The following is a 21,700-nucleotide window of genomic DNA, read 5'->3' as shown; positions in this document are numbered from 1 at the left end:
TAGGATTGAAGTACTCCTGAGTTGCTAGGTGCCACAGTGTTCAGATCTAGCAGGGCCTGCATCAAGTGTTTTCAAGATTATAAGCAATGAGAACACATCTGTGCCTTAATAGTCTACATCTCCTTTTCACCGGTTCTGCAGTCGCATTATGAAAATACACTAGGAACATGACCTAGGACCATATTTTTTTAAATGAGCTATTCTAAAAATCAATTAAGCTGTGTGTATTAATGAAAAATGAAAACCCAATGAATTGTTGAACTCTAACAGCCAATTCTCTCTGTGTGGGTTTTGTTCTTCTTTAAGGCTGGATGATGTAACTAGACCACTTATGTTCAGGGTTGGCTTTCAGCTCTTTCCTCCTGAAATGTGTCTAGTGAGAAACCAAAATCTGCAGCAGGCAAAGGCTCCTAGAGCCTCTGAGGGGATCAGACTCTAAATGTATATGACTTTTAGACATTATAAAAATGAACTCATACACCCCTATTTCACATGCTGCCTGTGCTGGGCTTGTTTGTTTGTGGGTTTTGTTTGTTCGTGTGTTTGGTTTGGGTTTGTGGCTTTTGTTTGTTTGTTGTTATGTTTTGGTTTTTGGTTGGTTGGTTTCTTTTTTCTTTTTTTTATAATTGCAAAAGCAATTCATGGTGTTATGAAGAAAACAGTTCTCTGTTTTGTGTCCATGTTATTGAACTGGATTTTTTGGAAATGAGAGTCACCAGCATCCTTCTAGGGGAGATTGTGGGGAGGAGGGATGAGAGATGTCTAGCCTACAAAGTCAAGCCACCCAAGGTATTTCTGAACATTAAAGCCTGACTTATTGACAGCCTGGAGGGAAGGACTCAGGAGTGATGGGCACAGTGCCTCAGGAAACTAGGCGAAGGTAAATGCCTGGCCACATGAAGGACCTTTCCACCTGTCATGCTTTTCAGGAGGGTAATTGTAGTGAGTTTCTTAATGAGTGCTACAGACAAACATGTGGTCTCTAACATACTAGTGGAGATATGGAAAACAATACCCACCTTTTCCAAATAACACTGCTAAAAGCCACTCTTCATTGACATCCTAAGGTATAGACGCCACTGTAAGGAAAGAAGCGCAGCAAGCTATGCAGACTGCTTCCTTTCCATTGTCTTTGCTAGATGTTAGCCTCAAGGAGACCTGCTGACGGACTGGGTGCTCAAGGGCCTGGTCATTCAGACTTGTTTCATCCTTATGGATAAACCAGAATTTTACCAAGGACAATCAAGTGTCTGCAAGCTTTCCATCCTGAGAGTGCTCTGTTCTGTGCCTGAGGGTGTATATGCTTACTTAAGGCTGCAAAGCAGCCCAGTAAAATGAAGACCCACTGCTTAGCCACCTCCAGTCAGAGCACTGGATCCGGTCCCATGAAATTTCAGGTAGATGCTGCTGATCCTTCCATGCAACTGAAGGGGTGCAGGCTATGTGAGCTAAATGCATGCATATGTAAAGGTATGAAATTGCTTATGGGGGGATTTTCAAAATAATAAAAGGGATTTGGAAGCCTAAATTCAAAATCGGCTTTCACTGAAATTTGCCTTCCTCTATCTCTTAGCACTCTTTATAACAGAAGCTGGCAGCCATCCATTAAAGTTCAGCAGTAAGCAAATCAGCTTGCAGGAGTTCAGATATAGACGCCAACACCAGGAATCACACGCCCACTGGTACAAAGATTAGAAGCACAATTCAGTCTGTTTGTGTTGGAAAAAGCAGTCCTAATAATTTACCTCTTTGATCTGCTTTTCGCCTCAGCAGCTGTGATGCTGGATAGGTGGAACTTTAGTTGAAAAACATGAATGCAGTTTCTAACCTGAAATTATCAACATAAGTAAAGAACAAAAAAGGCATCAGTACTCTGACCTTCCCCATTTTACCTGCTTTTCTTTGACGAGTCAGCATTTCAATTACTTTAAACAGGAAGCCCTGCTGCGATAGAGTTGTAGTTCTGTTTGCACTGTTGGCTCTTCCCTGCTGTTTAAATGTCAGGTTTTTGGGACTTGCAAAGACATGAGGCTGTAAAACAGGCCATGAAGAACTGTCACTTGTAGGTCCCAAGAGGAAAGACTCTTTTCTAGCAAACTGGGTAGGGAGATGGACAACAAAAGGTGAGGGGGGGGTATTTCAAGGACACTATAGTGCTGCCAGCATCACACGCAAAGGCTTGTGTGTTTTGTTCCCCGGCAACCTACCCTTTTAGCAGCAGAGCCTATGCAGTGAGTACCTATGTGCACCAGAACAGATAAGCAACTTCCTGTGCAGCAGGACAAAATAGGTAAGAAAAACACCTTCTTGAGTGCAAGCTCAGTATCTTTAAAGTTACAGGACTGTCAGTAGGCATGAGTGGTGTGGAATGCCTCATCCTGCCCTCTTGTCTGGTCAGGTGCCTATGCAGCTCTTTCTGCTGCTTTGCTGGTTCTGAATTATTGGGTTCTGCATAGTGATTTGAAGTAGTTGTTGAAATTGTCAGCATGGGGGTTTTATATGGAAATCAAGATTTAAGAATTATGCAGCCAAAGACTCTAGTCTCCTTTATAGTAGCAAGCTATACATATGCCAGGCTACTGAAATACATCTCATATATATAATCTCAGGGAAAGACAGACAATTTCTAGTATCACCTGTATTATGTCTCTGAGAAATAGTAAACTAAGCAGTAAAAATGAGGGATTTTTTTTTTAATGGCTTGGAATAGCTATATTCTGCCACAGGAAAATCAGAAAAAAACCCAGAAATTAGGTGTATCATACATATGCAACACATGCATATGAGCTTATGAAGTGTTCTAAGAGTTTTTCAGGAATAGCTAAATAGTAAACACAAAGTAAGGTCAGAGGAAGTTAACTGCCTGATCTTATAGCCCAAGCTAGCAGAAGAGATTGTGAGAGACATTAGGTAGTAGTTTATTGAGAATAAGCTGACGCACCATTGGGGTTTCCAGCTAACTTAAGAGCCAGAAAAGCAGCTTCTTCTGATGTTTAAAATCAGCATTCATAGCATAGGCACTTAGGGAAAGGATGATGAATGGGACTGATAAACCTGCAAGCATGCTTTTAGGACATATTTCAAGCATAGGCTTTTGAATTACAATTATGGAGGGCATTATTTTTCATTTCAATTTATGTCCTGGTTATCAATTATACATAGAGTTGGATAGCAACCCTTTTGCTTCCTCATTAGGAAAAAGAAAGCAAAGAAAAATTAGGATCCTGAATGTAATGAGTTCTCTTTCTTTCCTTTTTCTACCTTTGATTCCAGTTAGCTGAGCTAACCATGGATTTGCAACTTTGAAGGAAGCAAACTTGCCTTACACAGTGAAGCTGCCTTTGTTATAATTTAGCCCTTTCTTCATTTCTAGTTCAGCTTGTTCTTGCAATATTCCTCTGGCTTAAGAGGACCCATGTAGGATCTCATGACTGGAGACCGTAAACTGTGCAACCCTATTGCTAAAGTTTCACCAGTCACCTACAGAAGCAGCAATTAGTGTTACCCACCTGGGGTTTCTCGAGCCCTGCATATTGTACTGATGGGTACAAGCTCCATATTTTTTTGTGTTGCCTTCTACTTCAAGTAACCATGCAAGTAACCATTACCTCTAAGCTTGCACGGTACTTATGCTTTAAGACCTTTCAGACTGAAAACTCACTTTGTTGTTGTCATGGTTTAACCCCTGCTGGCAACTAAGCACTACGCAGCTGCTCACTCACTCCCAGTGGGATGGGGGAGAGAAACAGAAAAGTAAAAGTGAGAAAACTCATGGGCTGAGATAAAGACAGTTTAATAGGTAAAGCAAAAGACATGTGTGCAACCAAAGTGAAACAAGACATGCATTCACTACTTCCCATGTGCAGTCAGGTGTTCAGCCATCTCCGGGACAGCAGGGCTCCATCACGTGTAACAGCTACTTGGGAAGACAAACACCATCACTCCAAATGTCCTCCCCTTCCTTCTTCTTCCCCGAGCTTTATATGCTGAGCATGACATCATATGTTATGGAAAATCCCTTTGGTCACTTGGGGTCAGCTGTCCCAGCTGTGTCCCCTCCCAACCCCTTGTGCGCTCCCCGTCTTCATGTCAGCAGGCCAGTATGAGAAGCTGAGAAGTCCTTGACTGATTAACTAACACATCAGTGTATTATCAACATTCTTCTGGTACTAAATCCAAAACATAGCACTATACCAGCTGCTAGGGAGAAAATTAACTCTATCCCAGCTGAAACAAGGACAGTGTTATATAGACAGATGTAGATATCATACACATACATACATATACATACACACATACATATATGCACAGTTTGTACCCGTTATAATAGCTGTGCAAAGCAAATGAACAATAACAACAATAACAACAAAAACAATAACAGATCAGGCTGGCCAAATAGACAAGACAGAAATATTTTGAGTTTTCATATTTTGTCTTTCAGAGAGCAACAGCATCCTAGTGTTAGCTCTGCTATTTGTTCACAGCAACCACAACTATCCTACTAAGTTAGGTTGGGATTTGAGTACAGCACTCAGGAAAATCCTTGCTGTCTGCCCATTGGCTTACCCTTTGTAGAAGGATGAAGAATCTCCTCCATGCAAGGAAATTCAGACACAGAGGCTATAGCTCAGTGAAACTGGGCAGTGCATTGCTACTCTGGCCCTGTGGTTAGACAATGTATACTGGCAGTAGCTCTCCCACAGATTTTGTGGTATTTAGCCTTAGGTCTCCTCTGCACCTTGCGTGGTGTCTCTCTATCTGTCAGACATATCTTAAGAGACTTTGGAGTCAAGGTAGAGCTGTATTGCAGCCCAACAGGGAAGAGTTGTAGCATGAACCTGGGGGTGTGTGCTGTACACCCTGAGAGGTGGCACTGGGGGCATGTTTGAGGTCCTGCCACTATCCGTGATGGGATAGTGCTGGGAGACAGAGAGAACTGTGCCAGCCTTGGCCACACAGTCTACTGGGGACAGTCTGTTGTACATGTGCATGAGCTCTGTCTGGGAGAGTGCTAGTCGGCGGAGTCCAAACAGTGGCAAGGAGCTGCCAAGGAGCACACTAATTCAGTGGTGTGGACTGTCAGCAGCATAATGCTCAGCTTCACTTTCTGTTATTGTTTTATTTAGCAAAATAATGGTAATCGGAGGGACTCCCAGACTGTTTCTACAGATAGGATGGAAGCCTTCAGCTGCAGCCATCTGGCACAGCAAGCTGTGCCCACACGCAGGCACTGCCACAGGCAGTGAGCGTGGACCACATGACACCCAGAAATCCTCTTTCCTTGTCTGTGCCCTGGTTTTCCCATCTCTGGTAAAAGGATGGTAATATTTCTTCTCTTTTGCTAAGGGTCTCAATATCTTTGGAAGAAAAGAGAGAGAGGCGTTGGGGTGAAATACAGTCCACAGATTTAAAATCAGTATTGATGAAGTGATTTCTTTGAGGATCTTCATTGTTTTCAACAGTATTATTTCAATAATTAAAATTAACATTTTATTATAAACATTTATCTCTGCAAACAACACATTTGGTAAGGCTAGTAAGCATTTCTTACAGGAAAAGACTACTGGGTTTAACAAATAGACCTAGTGCAGTTACTTTTTTTGCTAAGGTTGTCTGGAAAAAACATACTAAGTAAATCGATAAAGCCAAACTCGTGTTTTAATTAAAAAATGTATAGTCTTCAGCTTTCATTATAAAGCATCTTTACAATCTTAGGTATAAAAGCTTATTTGCTTTTGTGCTTGCCTCTTGTAAGTAATGATGTAGTTTTCTCAAAGGGTAGTAGTTATAAAACTTCATTTTTACAGCTATATTTTATGGTGTAATTTCAAAATAATCAGCCAGTGGTTTTATTGTTTTAAACCTCAATAATGCATGCAAAAAACAAGAAAGTCCTACATGCTTCTGTGTGAGCAAAGGTCGATGTCTATGCCCAGGAAATGCTCCTCCATTTTTTCCTAGTCCTTCACAGTTTCAAAGACCCCCCAATGAGTGCAAGGAAATCATTAGCTCCTCTGTTTTAGATAAAGATGATTAGGTTGCAAAGTGTAAAATTTGCTATTATATGTGCATATATGTGTATATATATATATATAGGCTTTTATGTAAAAGCAAGACATTGATCCAGCAAACAGATGTGAACAGAGGGTTTGTAGTAATCTGGCAAGATGTCCCAGTGACTGTGTGAGAGGATTAAATCACCTGTTCCTGACAAGGAGTTCCAACCCCATAAAATAAATCAGATTGCATTTTGAATTGAGGCAGCTCTTCTGGGGAAGAAAGTTTGTTCTGCACCCTCTGACCAGCAGCACCTAGAGCAGCATCTGCTTCGTGCTGCAGTGACAGAGGAGAGGTTGTGCCACTGCACACTCCCATCCCACCACAGCTGCATCCAGCTCTGTCTTAATGTATTTCTATTTGGGCATAACCGCCTGTCATCCAGTGTTTTTGTCAGTACAAGAACATTATCACTTCTTACATGTATAACATTTCTCCCTGCGGATGTCCCTGACGTTTCAGTTCTGGTGTGGAGAGGACGAGTGATGGAGGTGTGGGGCAGAAATGCGATGCTGAAATGCAGGTGCCTACCAGCATTCGCTTCACATACTACGAAGTGGCTGTTGGCTTTTGGTGCCTCAGGGCATGTCAGTGCTAGAGACAGCATGAGGTACCAGAACCAGCCTTAATCTAGCATTAAGGCACATGGGCTGAGCCAGCCTGAGGGGAACCCTGCTGTGGCTACAGTGTCACCAGCCCAGCCTAACTGACCTGCAGCTCTCAGCTCTCCCTGCGCTGTTACACGTAGTGTCCATGTGCTCAGCACATGGGTGTCTGGGGATACTTGCTGTCAGCTGTCTTTGGGCTCTGGAAGCTGGACCACGCTGAACTTGAGAGGCAGCAGACCTGTGGCACTTGCACACTTACACTCTGTGGAGTCATCTGCATCAGAGCGTAACTGGGATGAAACACCACCAGATGCAACATGCGTTGTCCTCACAGCAGCGTAAAAAGAGATTCACAGTGCCGAAAAACTGATTCACGTTTCCCTGAGCCCAGCAGCTGGGAGGAATCCTCACAGTCCATGGGGAAGAGTGTTTCAGCCTCAGCTCCTCTCCTCAGGTTTGCTTTGGGAGGAATGGCTGGACAACTGTGGTCGTGTTCTGCTAGGACAAGCTTGTCCTGAGCCAGCATGCAATGAGAGCAAGACTAGCTGTTTCACCAGCACAGCTACCTTAAATAAATTAAAAAGTCACAGTGCTGCTGACAAACTTTGAAATCCAATTGGATATGAACAGCTCTAATTTTGGAGGATGCCAGTAAACAGAATTGCCCTAGAGCTCTGTTTTTCCAGGCAAGCTTGAAGAAATAGAAACAGTTTGGTCCCATTGATTTGTAAGCATAAATGCTACTGTTGAAAATAGCCTGTATTGTAGGGTTAGTAGATTATAAGAGTTATGAAGTATACAAATAAAAGTCTGTTTCATATAAACTCCAGCTGTGTAAATTCAGCTCCAGGTCCAAGAGGCAAACTACAACCTGTTACTCTTAAGCAGTATCAAAACAAAACAAAACAAAACAAAAAAACAAACAAAAAAAAAAACCAAAGTAAATTGTGCCTCCATCATCAGATACATGTAATTCCACAGTCTTTACATTTTACAGCTTGAAGCTCTCTCCTTCCAGAGGAGCTCAGTCTGAGAGGGGAAAGATAATAACACATACATTGCTTCTGATATATTATCCATTCAGAGCTCTTCACCTATATTGCATTTAGGTGAAATAATGTACAGACACAGGTTTACTTTCTTGTGAACATCATGTGAATTTTAAGGCTCAAATGGTCACAGGAATTTCTTCTCAAAGTTCCTCAGTTTCCCTGGGCAACACTGCCCTTTGTGCATACAATTGATCTGTGTCTTCATTTGTCCTGGTTTCATTTTAACACGTTTCTCTCACCACTCAGGCTAAGGCAAGAAGGAAAGTCTATAAATCAATTACATCCTCACTAGCCCCGTTCTTGCTATCTCTTTCTTGTTTCATCCTCTGACTTGCTTATTTCTCCAGTTTTAGCACCTTCAGATTTCCTCACTACTCTTGTATTAATTTTCTTTTAAAATAACATCGAATTTCATTTTTTTTTTTTTTTTAAACGGAGATAAAAATCACTACCAATTGCATAAATAAGCATTGATGCTGCAGTACTGAAAACATGGCTCTTCAGCAACACTAAGCTTGCATACTTTCACATATATCTCCTAACTTCTCAGGGCAAAGAACCTGTAATTTGGCACAAATAGCTCCCTTATTGTGGAGTGGCATTATGATGATGGTGCCAGGTAAATAACTCAGGGATCCAAAGACAAAATTAATCCATTAAGGTAATTATCTGGATTAATATTAAAAAAAAAAAATCCATGAGGCAGTTTAGAAACTATGAAGCAAGGAAATGAATTATACTAATCTATGAATTTAGTGTTCTTTTGTGGTCTGCCAGATAAAATGCAGATAGTATTTTTCCATTCAGTTGTTACTCTTAGTGTTATCTAACATCAATTATTAGTATTTTGGCAATGTATGTATGTCTATTACACATTTTACACAAGACACGGTTATACCAATTGTGGGGCAACAGACAATTATTTCCAACAAACTCAACTCCAACAAACAGCTTTTGCACAAGTCTGCCATACAATTTATATATAAATAGATACGTATACTAAACCAATTTGTTGTCCAACCTTAGTCCCTCTATTGTAATTGCTTGTACCCTCCAAGCTATTTTTTCCCCAGGTTCACAATGATATACTTTCTGCTCAGACATAGTCTGCTGCTCTATGTGGAGATCCCAGTTCTCAGTGAAGACAGATTACTCGTAAGGCTAGGTGAGAGGATTCAGCACTGTCCTCACATATCAAAAACTCATCTTCAATGGCCTCCCATAAGATCATGCCAAACTCAGGATGACACTGCCTTCTGCACCAGAGTCTGATAGCTGTAGCACTGAAGAGGCAACACGACTTTTAACACTCGTCTGGAAGGAGCACAGCGCTGAGCCTACAGTGCTGGGCTAAAGCTGTTAAGCCCTCCTCCGAGGCAAAGCCTGAAAGCCTCAGGAGAGTGCACAAGTGCAGCTCTTCTGCCTCCTGGCTTGAGCTGGCTTGTGCCCAGCCAGTCCTGAAAGAACATACTGGTGCTGCTGTACATATCTAATTATGTACTGTTCAGTACCCTGATGCTGCCTAAGCCTGGAGACATATTTCTGCCAGTAAAACTTGGAAGGCATCAAAATGTGTTCTCCCAGCAAGGCCCAGAACTAACTAAATGCTGAGCAGCTAAGATCTGGGATCACATCTGATGGGATCCATGTGACAGAGAGGTCTCCTTTTTATGAGGCAACTCCAAGTGAGAGTGTCAAGTAAGACCCTCCCAGAGATTAGTATGGTGCTACTCTCCTTGATCTCCTCCTGCCTGTATTTCAGTATCTTTACAGTAGAAGTACTCCTGAAGAACAAGGAGGGGTTAATTTAAATTCTGTCTATGTCTGTTTTGATATCCTTGGCCTAGAACCTGAGTGCCATGCAAAGTTGAGTTATTTTATATACAATATAAAAGCTCTAAGAAGACATATGTTGCTACCTCAGGGGAGGCTGCAGTGTGCTGGCCAGATCTCCCATGAGAACTGAGGCATGTCAGTTCAAACTCTTGCTCTGAATCAGCGATGACATTTCATTTTGGGTGACTCACTACCTACTTGCAAATTCTTCAATGAGGGTTTCTCCTGGTATTCTTTGGCTTTGTATGAAGCTTGTATCTATTCAACAGGAAAAGCATAGAGTGCTTTAAAAACAAAACAAAACAAAAAACCTAATTAAAGAACTAAAAGGCAAATGGGGAGACCTGGATTCCAGTTTCTATTTCAGGCAAATCAGAGGTTCCCCTGCAGACCTCCTAAGGCCGGTGGTCAGAGCCTGCTTATAGGTTCACTTTCACTTAGAGGGAAATGGGGACAAACTCTGGCTTTCCACATCCTTCTGACAACTGGGATTTGGGGCAACTCTGAGGGATGTTGCTGCCTCATTGTTTTTAGTGAGAAAATGCCTGATTTTCCTACAACATGAAGGGGTACTGGAGCATGTAGCTGTGTTGGTGCAGGAGTCAAGCCCCAAGGAGCGACTAAGCTATGGGGCAGGCTGTGCATGCTGGCTTTTCCATGTCCCATCTTCAAGTCCCCATGGAAAAAAGCCATGCCATGTGGTGGGACATTGCATGGACCCCAAAGCAAGCACTGACCCAGGCACCACCTCCACACAGCAGGAGCAGAGGAAAGCAATGCCATAAATTAGTACACTGACCTTGGCTCAAGATGATGGCTGCAGAGAAAGCTCAGGAAGCAGTAAAATAAAGATACCATGAAATAGACCAAAAGATAATTTGTAATTAATCACTTTTATATAGGATGACGTAAAGCAGACTTAACATTATAGAGAATTAGCCTGGCAATTGTAGCTTTAGCACACACTGTCATGGTTACTTCAAAACTGTCTATATACCACACTCTAACAAGCTTAAAATAGTTGAAAAAGAACTTTTAAACTATTTGCTTTTTAAATAAAGGAGGCTATTTGTGGCAATAATACTTTTGATTAAGGATTCAGAGTCAACTCTAACTGATACATATGATTGATGTCCATAATAATTGCACACTTCTGTAATCCTTCCTCACCCATAACAGTTTTGAGCTTAAATTTTGGATATTATTAATACTCAGACAAAAATAACTTGTGGACAATATCGTGTTCTCTACATGATTGAGAATTAATCTATTTTTCTAAAACTGTTTAAGAATGATGGATACTTTTTCTTGCTTGAGTAAACACTAGCTAATTCTCTAGACCTCCCTTCTCTCTTCTTGAAAACCCAAGTCCAAATTATATCATGGATATTTAAAGGATGGTGGCAAGATACTGCATAAACAAAGATTAATTTATCCACTCAATAAAGATTTGATACCATTCATTACATTGCTAACACTTCAGTGCCAGAGTTTTGTTGATTTTTAATTTGTAAAAGAGAATGCAATGAATTTAGGAACAATGAAAAACGGAGAGAAAAAAATGAGGCAGCTGAAATGTAGCTGTGAAAGAGACTGCAAGTGAAAGTATCACACTTATTTTTATTCTAGATAAGCAACAGGGCAGCTTGGAATAAACATGGATTGAAATTTTCTTCGTCTCTTTAATGAGTTCAAGGAGGCTAAACAAAGATACGAAAGAGTTGAACATCGCTGTGTACAACACAGTAAACAGATTAAAATTTTATACCTGAGCAAAAAAGAAATTTAACTATTAACTACAGCATGCAGAATAACTGATAAGTTATCACATAAACCTAGCATACTGTTATTAGGTTACAGTCATTCAGATGTTCTTAATTTTTACAAAGGCTAAAGATGGAAAAAGCTCCAAGACGAGATGGGTGTGTGACATAAAACTACAGTAAGGAAAAGCACATTACCATTTAGCAGCCTTTCCAGAGGATCAAAATTATCTGCTGTTTTATTATCCAGGGAGAAAGCAGCAACAATTCAAAGCCTGTGGAGTTAATAACATGTTAGACGTTTAAGCAGGTCCTGAAAATTAAAACATTGGCAGTTTATGAAGTGCTCACAGAAGACCTGAGCCTGCACCCCCTGCCCTCAAATACCACTTTAAAGCATTGCGTTTGTGAGCTGTTCCTGGTGCAGAATGAAAGGCTGGGATCTGCAGGGAATGACTGATCAGGTCACAGGCTTGACATTTTCTCACCAGCATAACCCCAGCCAATTCTTAAGGAATTACTTTTTACCCCATTTGATGGACCAAAACCCAGATCTCATTTTATGTAGAAACTTGACCTTTCTTCACATTGAATCTGTTGTTTGGGTGGTTTTTTTATTCTTTTTTTTTCCCCTAATCTGTTTCAAACACTGTGGTTTGAAGTACTTCAGCACAAGTCAAAAAAAAAGTAACATATTTCTCTTCTTAATTCCCTTATCTTTGCAAAAGATGCCTGTGGGAGAGAAGGGGTCTGAAAAGTCTGAGCTTTAATCAGCACAGTCCATCTCCCCAGACAGGCTTCATTCTCCTGGCAGACTTCTGCTCTCCCTGATCTCTATACACAATACAAAAATTACCTGCTCCCACCATCAATATTCCTGTGCTGTAAATCAGTCATTTGCCTTCCTATGGCAAAACCAGCAAACTCTGCCTTCATCATTTAGACTTGTAAAAAAGAGATGAAAGGGATGGGAGTGTTTCTTACCCTTTAAGAGACAGGCATAAACAGTCCCTCCCTTTCATTTCCTTGCAGTTGTACAGTTATATACTCTTGATGTCAATCAACTCCCCTCAAATCATACGACCTGCCTTAACTTTCCTGCTACTTTTCTTTTGCCACTTCTGAATAAAACTGTGCATCAAAAATGCATGTGTCAAAATGGATTTATCCCTCTGTCCACAACATATTAATTTCTTCTTTAAAGTCAGACATCTTAGACATTGGTAGGTTGCGTGAAAGAGTCTCCGGGGAATTGAATCCTCTTTGCTTCTAGTTTCTTCCTGGCTTTGACAGCTGCTGATACTTCAGGGTGGATGGAGTCCAGCCGCTGTTCGCACTGGAAGGCCGTGAGGAAGGCCGTCCTGTAGTTGTTATTCATCCAGCCATAGAGAAAGGGGTTAGCAAATGTTGAGCACATGGCAATGACATGAAACACCGTGTAGATCAGTTTGTACTCTTTCAGGTCTAACACCTGACTGTCAATGTCACTGACTAGCTGGAAGGTGTGAAATGGCAGCCAGCTGACAGCAAACACCACAACCACACACACTAGCATTTTGGTGGTTTTCCGTCGCCGGTGGTGGTAGTGGTCGTTCCCTGCCCCAGGACTAACGTGGTTCTTGAGCTTGGTCCAAATACGGGCATAGGCATAGGAGATGACTGCCAGAGGCAGCACGTACTGGATCAGGAGCATGGAGATGCTGTAGATGGTGCCATAGTTGAGCTGTCCCTCCCCTGGCCACTTCTCAGAGCAGACCACAATCTTGAAGTCAGGAATGATCTCGATCAGCGAGTACTCACGGAAGATGGCCAGAGGACTTGCCAACAGGGCACTGACTGCCCAGGCAACTCCTATAATCAGGAAGCTGATCCGCTTAGAGATTTTGCTTTCCAAGTGGTAGACGATGCAGCGATGCCGATCCAAAGCGATCACAGTCAACGTGACCGTAGACACGTGCACGGCAAGAGCCTGGGCATAAGGTACCAGGTGGCACAAAACCGGGCCCAGTTTCCATTCGCCCAATAATGTGTAAACCAAAGTGAAGGGCAGGCACAATGTATTCACCAGCAGGTCAGCCACAGCCAGGTTGGCAATGAAGAAGTTGGTCACTGTGCGCATGCTTTTGAACTTGATGATCACATGGATGACAAGGGAGTTCCCAATGACCCCCAGCAGGATGATGGAACAGTAAGCAAAGATGAGGATTATCTGTACTTCAACTAGTGTTGTGCTGTCCTTCAGTTCTGGTTTAGGGTCCAGAGCCAATTCATTGAGCGGTGTGGTGTATCTCGGCAAGTAGAGCTTGGTGAACAGCTCCATTTTCATTTCATCTGTCTGGTTTTCTTCACCTACTGCTTCCATGGGCCCCATCCTTGCAGCAACCTGGTCGAAGCAACAGAGCTGTCCCTGAAAACAAAACAATACAAGAACTTGTGGAGAAATCAGTCCTCAGTGGCTAGGACAAGAAGTAACGAGCTAAAGCTACAGCTCTTTCCTTCTCTAACCCACGTTCTACATCTCAGGATTAAGAGAAGATCTGTCTTAACATATTTAAATTCTGTTGCCCTTACATTTGAAGCCCGATCCTGTAATATTATGCAGGCATGACTCCTGCTGAAAATTGGGACAGATTTCAAAAGCATTTCAAAGACAAAGTTTGCCTAAGTAAATGCAGAAGGATTAAGATCATACTGGGCTGTATACCCTTTTTTACAATCCACCACCTAAAACTACTGCTGATTTAGCACAAAACTTCCATTAATACCTACGGGAATTCTACATGGAATGGCACCATCCAGACTGTTATTAACATAATAATATTCCAGCTTTTTCTTAATGGAAAACGTTTCCTTTAAATAGTTACTGAATTCTTATAGGTTTATGCTCCTCCTTAATACCAGAGAACTAATTACTGAGGTCTTTCTTTAAGAAACTTTCTTTTAGGAAAGTTTGAGACACAAGGCAAGCAAAAATACCACTCAAATAGAACTGAAATAATAGCATTTCGCTAAAATGATTGTATAACTTATTCGTGCTGAAACTAACTCAAGAAACAATTGAAACTCAGCTATACATAATATTTACTTTCTGTGCAATGTTTGAAAAAACAGAGCTCCTTGGAGGCTGCCAGACAGGGATGCACATCTGACTGCAGTCATAGAGAAGAGCAAATCATTCCCCTGCTGATGTCAGTAAGAATTTTGCCACTGGCATAAAAATCACATTTTTTTGCCTTCCCTACACAGGCTGAGACAAATTCTATGCTGCCCTAAGACTTCAGTAGGCACAGATGGATGTATGAATGTTTTACAGTTAGTTGCTGACTTGGACTTCAATCCTATGTATAACATGCGCATCCCCCTGGACACTGCTAAGGGAGCACCGCGCACCGTGGATGCCTTGGCTTGACATGGGAAAATACTAAGACATTGCCAGTGCCCAGTGGGCACCAAGAAAACACCACTGTTTGCCACTGAGGGGAGAACCAAGCCCAAGTTACAAACTCGGCTTCCCCATTCATACATTTCCTAAGGAAAGCAAAAGTAGAGAAGAAATGTTACTTTCTTGTCATCAGGTGTTACCCATTGCTTAATCCATCTCAAAGTCAAGTCCACCTAGAGAGACAGTCTAGTTTTAATGTCTTTCTGTTCTGTTTTTTTTTTAATCAGATTCACTTCATTGTAGGTTTTCCTCCCTGCCTCTGTCCCCATTGACATCTATCGGTGATATCCGCAGGTGTGATTTCCTAACTGAGAGAGTTGTCTGTCAGCAGGTAACTGTTAGCCCTTTGTGTTTGCTTGCATCCCAGGCAATATCCCAAAGAATTTCTCAGTGTGATCTCTCTTTGAAAAAGCAACAGATTGGCTGCATGAACTGAAAGGTATTTTTTCCCTGACTAAACCGATCAGAATTATGCGATACTGTTTAGTACACATTTACTGTACAACCGCCAGTGTAAGCATTAGATATGAAACACTGTGAGATATGTAGCTGAGATGTGCCAGCTGTTTGTACAAGCTTACCCTGCAGATTTTACTAATATAACCACTTAACCAACTGCAGGTCTAAGCAAGGGTGGCAGGATAGGGTTCCTCATCAATACACCTTTAGTCCACCAGGTTAAAAATGTAAGAGATCCACCACAATTTGCACACCCAAGGCTATGCAGAAGTTCAGAACTCTGCTGAGCCTTTTCTTTCAACTTGTGTACCTCCACCCAAAAATTATGCTTGCATGTTATTGGAGTGGAGATTTGGTGAGGTCCCAGGACTGTCAGGTGCTCCAAAATGCCATATTTTTTTCAGTGCAAAATAGGAGTAGATCATATTTACAAACTGTGGTAGAAGGGTTAGAGGGGAGGCAAATTTCACAGGTGTTTACCTTCTTTGCCATAAATCGAGGCAGGGGAATATAGTTCAGCCAAAGAATATAGCATCCCTTTCTTCCCAAAAATATTTTCACCTGTTTTTCTAGTCTCTGACTCTATATTGATGCTTCCTTCCAACACCTTTTTTTTAGCAAAGCCATCTTTTGTTCTGACACTTTTATTTGTTATTGCCCTGTGTTATTGCTGATGAAAACCATTTTGGTCTTGTCAATATGACAAAGTTGAGGGAGGGAGGACGACCAGGGTTTCAAGCAGTGATGAGCTGCCATGTCAGTAAGCGATGAAATAAATTGCTCAAGTTTGACACTGTCAGTGGGACAGTTAAGTGGGTAAAGAATCAGCTGCTTTCAGAGCTCAGGGGAAACTGAGGTGGCATTTGGTACCTCAGGTAGTGTTTGACAAAACCCCTTCTGCTCCTTTTTGTATAAACTCTCCAGCTGATGGCATTTATTTGCACACCTTGCATACTGCACAGCACTGGGGGCTTTTTCCATTTTTTTTTTTTTTTTTCCCCAGCAGTCAGATCCTCAGGAGCGGGCATCAAATTGCATCTAACTTTTGGCAGAAGAAGGCCCATAGAGGGTTTTACATCAGTTCTGAGAGCAAGTAAGCAAGAAAGGGGAAATACGTGATGACATTAGCAAGCAGCACTTCCATCACGACCGCAGTGCCAGCGCTGGGGAAGGGTTTGGAGTTGCTGGAGGCGAAGGTGGCGGCAAGCGGTGCCTCTCGGGGGCCGCCGCTGCCCTCCCGCTCCCCAGGTCCCCTGCCCGGGGGAAGGCACCCTCTCCGGGGAGCCCGCCCATACCCCACGCCGGCCGCGCTCCTCGGTCCCTCCTTCCCATTTTCACCTCCCTCCCGTCCCGGGGAAGCGAGCATGGCCATCACCGGCTACCGCCACAGGAGCCGGGCAGGGCGGAGAACGCAGACCCTTCGCCCCGCAGACGGGCGGCTGCTCCCGCCTCCTCCAGCTCGGCGGGTCCCTCCGCACCCCACCGCCGCCCTCCCCTCGCACACTCACCGGGGCGGCTCTTCCCTCCCTGGCGATGAAGCACCGGCACGGCCCGTCGAAAGTTTGGAGGCGCCGGCAGCGGCGGCCCCCGCACGCCGGGGGGGCGGGACGGGGCGGGGCGGGGCGGGGCGGCCCCGCCGGCCGGGGAAGGGCTCGGGCGGGGCGGCGGGGCCGCAGCACCGCAGCACCGCAGCCCCGCAGCTCCGGGCGGGCGGGCGGGACGCGGCTCCACCCGCTGGGCTCCGGGAGCGGGGAAGGGGGTGACGGGTTTCGTGATGTGCCGGCTGCGTCTCACTTAGGAGGTGACAGCTGTAGCTCTGTGGCGTGGAAAAAAGGGGTTTGGAGGAAGGGGGGCGTTGTGGCAGGTCCGAGCTCATGTACGTGCCTCACGCCTGAGCCTGTTTCCTCGTTTTCGCGGTCCCCAAACTGCTTTCTGGAGCAGTGAAAGGAGATGCCTTTACCTCAAACAACTGCTACGAGCACCCCAGCTTGCATAGATTTGTTGTTCCTCCTAAGAAGATGTGGTGGATATTGCCAGGGCAGGTGTAAGGATGAATAAAGCATTTACATATTCTGTCAAGAGCAAAAGACTGCATTTTTATTTACAAGGCTGCAAAGGTAAAGACAACAGCTGCTGTATTTGTTTAGTTCTATATTCAGTATCATTTCAAAAAAGCAGTCTTGCCAGCCACCTTAACTGAGGGCTAGATCCAGGCAGCTGCCCTTCTGGTAGGGTCTAGTTTCATTAAATCCATCAATAGGTTCTATTTATATTTTGCTGTGTGCCTGATGCCCCTCTCCTAGTTATAACTTAAGAGATTCAAGGGAATGTCTTCTCAATGCACAGCCAGAGGACCTGATTCAGTGAATGGTGCTTCAGACCTAGTTGTTGGTCCCAAGAACAAGAAGACTTTGCTTACTCTGTGGCTACAGCACTGATGCTTGGACAATTCTCTTCCCAAACCTTACAGAAGCTGCTATCCAGAACAGGAAATGCTCCTTTACTTTCTGTCACTTAGATAAATTTGCATTTGTACTTCAGTTTCAAGGATCCACAACATTATCTTCCCTCATCTGCCCTCCTTCCAAAGGAGACTCTGAACAAAAGCTCTTTCTTTGTCAGAGGTAATGCACCTTGCTTTGGTTATAGCTCAATATTGTGTTCTTATCAAGAGTACAGAATGTAAATGGAGTGTCAAAGAGTAACTTAGGCAATTTGCAGTTGGTTTTAAAATTCAAAGCGTGTCTTGAGGAGCTCCTTAAATCTTCACTAATTCAAGCTATCTCTTCAAGAAGGCCCTTGGCTTTTAGTCCTTCAGCAATTCTGAGACTGTTAATGGAATGCTCCTAGCTTGTTGCAAAATGGATTTCTTTGATGACTAAATACAGAGCCAGGAGTTTCAATTCTCCTAGCCCTATTTATTTCATTTCCCAAGTAAATTTAATTGTAGGATTTATTTTTTGGTCTACCAGCAGTCAAAAATGCATGCCATGAGTTTTAGTAATTAGAGCAGTTGTATAATATATGACTGCAACAGCCTGCAGTTCTTCCCTTTCCTTGTCTTACAAATAGCCAACAGTGGCATTTCATTCATCTCAGGAGTGCTGCTATTGTGCTCTATTCCACTCTTTCTAGCTTAACATATATTTTTGCTGCTCCTAATGTCTTGGAAAGTGTGGTCAAATGCTACAAATCTTTACCATCTGTCTAGCTCAAGATCCCATAGCTAAGGAGCCCTTCCTTTTTCTTCCAAACTCCTAGAGATAATCAAGAAGATGTGCAGGTATCTAGAAGCTATTAAGCCAGTGAGGGCTGCCTTCCCATGCAAGGGAGAGGAGGTGTTATTTCCTGTTAAAAGGTGATTCTGTGTTCAAACACAACTAAATGCTTAATGGAAATTCATTTCCAATAAACAGCAGCAGTTTTTATTGCTCATAAGCAAGTGGAATTTAAGGGCCCCATAAACACCACTTTGAACCAAAAGCCCATGAAAGTGCTAACATGAAAGGTCGAAAGAGTCTAGTAGCAAATGGGCTGCTCAGTATGAAATGTGCTGCAGGGTGACCACCTCCAAAGCAACTGTGGACACTTTGTGTGCATATAAATTTCCATCCCATAAACCATGACAAGATGTGTAACTGACTCACAGAATCATGAAGGTTCCTTGAAACTTCCAGAGACCTTCTCAACCAACCTCGTGTTCAAAGCAGGTCTAGATGCAGCAGGTTGCCCCAGGCTATGTCTCCAGGAGAGTATTGAGTATCTCCAAAGTGAGAGATACTGCTCTCACTGGGCAGCCTATCCCATGATTTGACAACTCTGACAGTAAGACAAAATTTCCTTGTATCAGTCAGGGTTTTCCATATCCTAGCTTGTACCAAATGCCTCTTGTCCTAGCCCTATGCTCCTCCTGGTAGTTGTGAACAGTAGCTAAATTTCTCTGTAGCCTTGGCTTCTTTAAAGCTGAACAAACTCAGTTCGTCCAGCTCCACTTTGAATGTTATCTGATCCAGCCCTGACCATCTCGGTGGTTCCTTCTTGGACTCACTCTAGTCCATCATTGTCTTTGTAGCACTGGGAGTGTCAAACTGAACCCAGTGCCCCAGATGTGGTCTCACAACTGGTGAATAGACAGAAATCGTCACTCCTCAACCTGTTGGCTACACTCTTGTTATATCTTGATTTAGACTGTGAGTTAGGCTGTGTAAGTTGGCTTGCACTAAATAAATGCGCTACGTGAACTTTAAATCCCAGCTTTCTATTTAAGGCAAACCTATAAATGAGCTTTTTTGGTGAATATGTAGATGTACTAATAAGAAATGCAGATATCTAGCTTAACAGCTTGAAAAAAAATATTTGTTGGACATATGTTGTTTCTCCTGTAAATCACACTTATGGAAATATGTCAGGCTATAAGAAATTTGATATACATAGCTTGCCTCTGGCAGTATCTGTTTAACTCTCTTTACTGTTAGAAAATTGTCTTGTCAAATTCCATCCAACACGGAGTTTTTTCAGAGGGAATAATAAGCATTTCTGCCAGCTCCTTAGAAGTTTACCAGTTCTCAGGGGCAAAATAAAGGTCTGCATGTTGTACCCAGACTTCTGTTTTAATCATAGATCTAGGAAAGAGTTGCCAATCCACCCACTGTCCAACATCGGATTTGCTGGAGTGGCAGCTAAGGCTTGATGAACACCAGCAAGACAGAAGAGGCAGCAACTCTCCCATCTCCTGCCGCCAGTGTTCTCTTTATTTCCTTTACTATAAGGAGTGAATTTAAAAGAAATCACTGCCCCTTGAGCACTGGCTTTTGAAAGCAGTGCTGCGCTGCATGCCACCCACTTGAGCCAAACTCTGTCAGTCCTTAATCATGCAGATTTTGCTGGAGTGAGTTGGATTTTAGGGAATGGATCATTCTATGCAACATGGACAGTCCTTTAAAAGTAAAATGGAAAAAAAAAACCCCAAAACAAAACAACAATAATGCCTGAAAAATGAGCTTGAGAGAGAATATCTGTCTTGAATCTTTTATATGGTGCCAACACGGAGATCATATAGTATAAAATCATAGAGGATAAAGATTTTTTCTTGTTTAAAAAAACAGAATAAAAGCATCTAAGTAGCTAAAGAATGAATTTTCTACCTATATAGACATGTGAACATTTTGGAATAAATTTATAAACTGTCATTTGTTCTTGTTCCCTTTTGATTTAGATTCAGTCTCATAGGTTCAATTCTACCTATCTCTCTTTTTCAAATGCAGCCATAAGAAATAGCTGTATGCATAAACAAGCATAATCAGTCTGCCTTAGATGACTAAGGGGATAAATAAAAGCCAGGTGGGAATGCGTGGAATTGTTAGATATGTATAAGTACCAACTTCAAGTTGCTAACAGCAGTACTTCACAGCCAGTGCTGGTTAAACAATCAGTTTAGTGTATCTAGTCCAAAAACTAATACCGTCAAAGGCTCAATTCAGTTGCCTGTTTGCTCATAGACCTTGACTGAGGTCGGCACCATCTCCACATAAGACACGGCTGCAGAGCTGAGCACTGTGTTTGAACATGGTCCTCCCAAAGCACCTAGTGCATTGTTGTACGCTTCTGTCATTCAAAGACAGTTAAAACTCTCAAGTAGCTCACCCAAGCAAATTTGTTCGAAGTCTTCCATTTAACACCAACACAGCTGTTCGTGTTTACACAACTATGATACAGTCTTTAGGTAACTAGTTATTTTTCTTTGAGGTCACTGCTTATGCGGAATAAATTCTTGGTGTTTCTTTATATTCTCAGTATATATTTGCCATCTCAGTTATTCCCTTTACCAACATGCTATCCTTTCTCTGCAGAGAATATAGAAATTGTCATTTCTTCACAGGATGTTCTGTGGCCTTTTCATTACTAGACCTCAACCAGAACTACTCAACCTTTACTAAGATCTACTTTCTGTCATCTGGAATTCAAAGAGGCTTAACAAACATTCAATTGAATTTAAGAATACAAGGAATAAACCATTTTTCTGTACTTTTTGTTACTTGTGTTTTAGACAGTTTTTTTCTTTAAACTCATAAATCCTATTTTTCCAAATTTTTTTTTTTTTTTAACATAGAGATTTCTGTAAACTCCAAACTGTAATGTGGAAAGTGACACTTCATTAAGGTATTGAAAGCTTGGTATACAACCAGTTGTTGCCAATTCTAAAGAGTTTTTAGATTTTCCCAAGGAAAGCACACTGTTTATTTTTAGAGCATTTGTCATAGAAAACAGATGCTCACACATACCTTAGAGTTTGAATATCATACACTCTTCAGTCCTCAGTTTCCGGTAGATGGGAAAGCAATACATCTCTAAATGGTTTCCAAAAGTGAGTCAACTATATCTACTTTCTGTATTCTTGCTTGTACATCAGTTGAATTTCTCATTCTGGAAATCCTCAGCTGTTACAAGCAGCAATGCCACTCACTCTTTGCTTTGTCTAAAAAT

The 21,700-nt window shown here is 42.3% G+C and overlaps 2 protein-coding genes across 2 annotated transcripts in view; both read right to left on the bottom strand.

Moving 5' to 3' along the window:
• Positions 1–12,529: 12,529 nt before the first annotated feature.
• Positions 12,530–13,687, bottom strand: NPY2R (neuropeptide Y receptor Y2; the record flags this gene model as incomplete). Its single annotated transcript, XM_080344108.1, has 1 exon — positions 12,530–13,687. The coding sequence occupies one exon, from the start codon at positions 13,685–13,687 to the stop codon at positions 12,530–12,532; it is 1,158 nt and encodes a 385-aa protein (XP_080200234.1).
• A 2,901-nt stretch (positions 13,688–16,588) lies between these two features.
• The window catches only part of RBM46 (RNA binding motif protein 46), a gene marked incomplete at both ends in the record, with an annotated part of 136,866 nt that continues 131,754 nt past the window's right edge, over positions 16,589–21,700 (bottom strand). Inside the window, one exon of the mRNA XM_080343842.1 lies at positions 16,589–16,744. Coding sequence (XP_080199968.1) covers positions 16,589–16,744 — 156 coding nt within the window. The remainder of the gene's footprint in view (positions 16,745–21,700) is intronic.

Source organism: Nesoenas mayeri (genome assembly GCF_963082525.1).
Source record: "Nesoenas mayeri genome assembly, chromosome: 4".
Taxonomy (NCBI): Eukaryota; Metazoa; Chordata; class Aves; order Columbiformes; family Columbidae; genus Nesoenas; species Nesoenas mayeri.
This window is presented reverse-complemented; position numbering and strand designations above follow the sequence as displayed.